General features: G+C 29.6%; 1 protein-coding gene across 1 annotated transcript; it reads right to left on the bottom strand.

Annotated features, from left to right (window-relative positions):
• Window positions 1-524: 524 nt before the first annotated feature.
• LOC115711540 (zinc finger protein SHOOT GRAVITROPISM 5) lies at window positions 525-1,819 on the bottom strand. Its single transcript, XM_030639892.2, has one exon. The coding sequence runs from the start codon at window positions 1,697-1,699 to the stop codon at window positions 941-943; it is 759 nt and encodes a 252-aa protein (XP_030495752.2). The 5' UTR covers window positions 1,700-1,819; the 3' UTR covers window positions 525-940.
• Between the last annotated feature and the right edge of the window lie 1,616 nt (window positions 1,820-3,435).

Consider the following 3,435-nt stretch of genomic DNA (forward strand, 5'->3'; position numbering starts at 1 on the left):
ATTTATGCATGATACATGTCTATATATATATATAAGTTATAACATATACGTAATTGTATAAATATCATGAATATTACGTTGTAAAAATAACAAAGTATTACAAATTGTTAATTTGCATATTCAAATAAATATCAATATATAAATTAAATTAAATGATCAATATCTTTACATAAAAGAATAAATAAATAAATAAATAAGTGATCATGCAATATATGTAAATATATAAATTAAAATTTCTGAAAAATGATGATGTGATCAAATCTTAGGTAGAAGGAATATAAAAAGGGCTCCACACAAACTGGAAATTTACACCAAAAAGTTATATTATTTAGCACATTAATTTTGCCAGTTCTCTTTACAATTTTAATGTATGGAGTATCAATGATGTATAATATTTAATACATAATAAAGAATTGTAAATGCATATTGATCATATATATTAGGAGAGCTGTATAAATGATCAGCTTAATTAAGCATATATGCTCACACACACATAAGTAGAAATTAATAGTATTATATTATAATAAGAGAAAATGGTCCTGTAGTTTTATTCATCATCATCATCATGATCGATATACACAGAATCACAATTCTGGAAACCAACGATTAAAATTAAATTAAAAAACAAAAGTGTCCACACAAGTTATTGAAAAGTACAAATATTAATTATTAATTCAGCAAATATACTTATATTGAGTAGTACTTCTACTTATATATACTACTACTATACTAGCTTAATTATTGTTTATTAATTCAAACTGCAGGCCTCCCCAGATTTTCTACCCAAAAACAGAAAAATCCCCATTATTACCCAAAATATGCAATATCATCATGAGCTCATATATATATATATGAACATCTTAATTATTAATTCACGATAATATATAATTATAAAGAACTTAGGCAAAAACTAATGTTATTATAGAGATATTAATTATTATTAATTATAATTAGGCCTAAACCTTTGTCTGCAAGACTGGCAAGTGATCTCCATGCACGTAGAAGAAGAAGAAGAATTAATATTCATCATATCCAAGATCTGATGGTGATGACGATTATTATGAGATGAAGAAGAAGAGGAATTAGAAAACGACGTCGTTGCGGTAGTAATAGAAGTAGTATTATTAGTAGTAGCCTTTTCCTTCATAATCTCAGCTTTCTCAACCTCTTCTCTAGCTCTCTCCCACATGTGCCTGGCACGTGCGAATTCCGACTGAGCCAGCTCCATCTCTCTCCTAGTCAGCTCCCTTACTCTCTCAGCATAAGCTTTCTCCATAGCCGCCAGCCTTATCTGCTCAGCGGCTTGCCACTTCAGCGCCTCAACACATTTTTTCTGATCATCATCATTATTATTATCATCGTCATCGTCGTCGTCCACTAATATCGTTAGATCCTGACCGTCCACGCATTCGCAGATAGGCCCAGCTAATACCGTACGAAAATGATCATCCTCTTCTTCTTCTTCTTCTGTCGTCGTAGTGGGCCTTAGACTGATCGAGAGTTGTAAATTGAGGCCCGGCCCATTATTATTATTAAACGGACGGCCACGATTGTTATTCTGTCGACGAAGATCGTGATGAAGATGATGATGATTTTTTGATCGGAGGTTATTATTATTATACCTTATGATTGAATTAGAACCGTGATCCAACGGTCGAGATGGCAGAAGTTGCAACTCTTTTTGGTCGTCTTCTTCCATTGATGATGAATTTATGCAAAGAAAGAGGTTTTTTTTTTTTTTTTGAGTTTAGGTTTTGTGCTGTGGGAGGTGGCAGAGAAACGTTCTGCGGTTTGTGTTGGTGTATATATATATATACACACACATATAAAAACGATACTCGATATGTACTCATAGATGATTTTTTAATGGAATTTACGATTTTACCCCATGAAATGGAGATTAGCTTTAGATATACATATATCAAATTTATTTCTTGTCCAACCAAATTAATAGATATTTTGTAACAACGTCATTTCAATCAAGATTGGAAATTTAAGCTCAATGATTAATTAGTTGGGTTTTTGTATTTGCTTGGTGCATTTGTAAGTAATGTTAGGAATAGTTAAAAGATATATATTATAAAATAAAATTATTGTATGTATGTTTACATTATGAAAATTAAGCTCCTTGTATAAAATTTTGGTAATTCTAGTACAAGGTAGTACCATGAGTTTAAGATTAAAAAAAATTAACGAAAATGATGCCATAGAGGGGATTTTTTGTAATATAAATTCTGATCCTACAATATCTAATAAATGATATAGCTACAATTTTTATTAAAAAAAAACTACCTTCAAATATCAATTTTAAACTAAATAAGTATTTTTACACCTTTCAACTTTTTTTTTTTTATAAAAAAAAAAATTGAAAAAACAAGCAAAAAAAATCAAATTACTAATTTTTACAAAATACATAATTAAAAATATTATTTGGTAAATAAAAATTAAACTTGGTTGTTTTTATTTTAATACCAGAACAGGGTTTTGGCAGTTTACAATATAAATTTTGGTAAAATTTGAATAAGAAAGAGAAAAGGGACCCACGTACCCATGAAGAGGCGAAAGGGCAGAGGCAGTAGTCCACAATCATAGTGAGTGGCCATCCCACGTGCCAACCTGACCAGAGCGTGGGCTGCCCCTATAAACAACAATCTCAGGTCCACCATAAAAGAAAACCTATAAAAATCCATATCCCATAATAATAATAATAAATAAAAATAAAAATAAAAATAAAAAAGCTCACAAACTCACAATGCACGTGCTAATGTAATTATTACATACCCACCATAGCTCCTTCTTTCTCTTCATCCTAATCTTCATATTACAAAAATAAAGTAATAATAATAGCAAAAAAGGAAAAAGAGTACACTCATAATAACCCAATAACGGCATCCGTTATAGTTTTGTCCCCATCTCATACTCTATAAATAGTAATACTTATACAAACGGGCTTTATTTCTTATGCTCATGACTCATCATATTAATATAACCAACAAAACTAGGTACTTTCATTCCACACTCAAATTGCCCTTTCAATATATTAACTTCATAATTACAAATTCACATTCAAATCTAATTTAATTAATTTAACTAATAAATATGAAAACATTGTGTAACTTCACAGGTACAAGTAGGAATGGAGCCTGTGACTAAGACTCGAATGGCCAAAAATGAAGAAAAATAATTTAGGATGGCCAAAACATTAGTATTAAAAGTGAAAGTTTCGATATTAATATAGAGATTATAAATCTAATATTTTCTATATTTGATATAAGAATATATCAAGTTAGTTAAGATTATGTTAGAAAGTTCTTAAGTTAGTTTGGATTTGTATGAACAGTTTAGAATTAGTTAGTGAGTTAATTGTTGCTCACTCTATTGTATTCTGCTACTATAAGTAGCTTGATTCCCTTGTAATTGTTTAGTATGAATAAT

Source organism: Cannabis sativa, chromosome 3 (genome assembly GCF_029168945.1).
Source record: "Cannabis sativa cultivar Pink pepper isolate KNU-18-1 chromosome 3, ASM2916894v1, whole genome shotgun sequence".
NCBI lineage: Eukaryota > Viridiplantae > Streptophyta > Magnoliopsida > Rosales > Cannabaceae > Cannabis > Cannabis sativa.

Coding starts and splice junctions, on each gene's coding strand:
- LOC115711540 (XM_030639892.2), bottom strand. CDS start 1,699: ATGGAAGAAGACGACCAAAAAGAGTTGCAACTTCTGCCATCTCGACCG.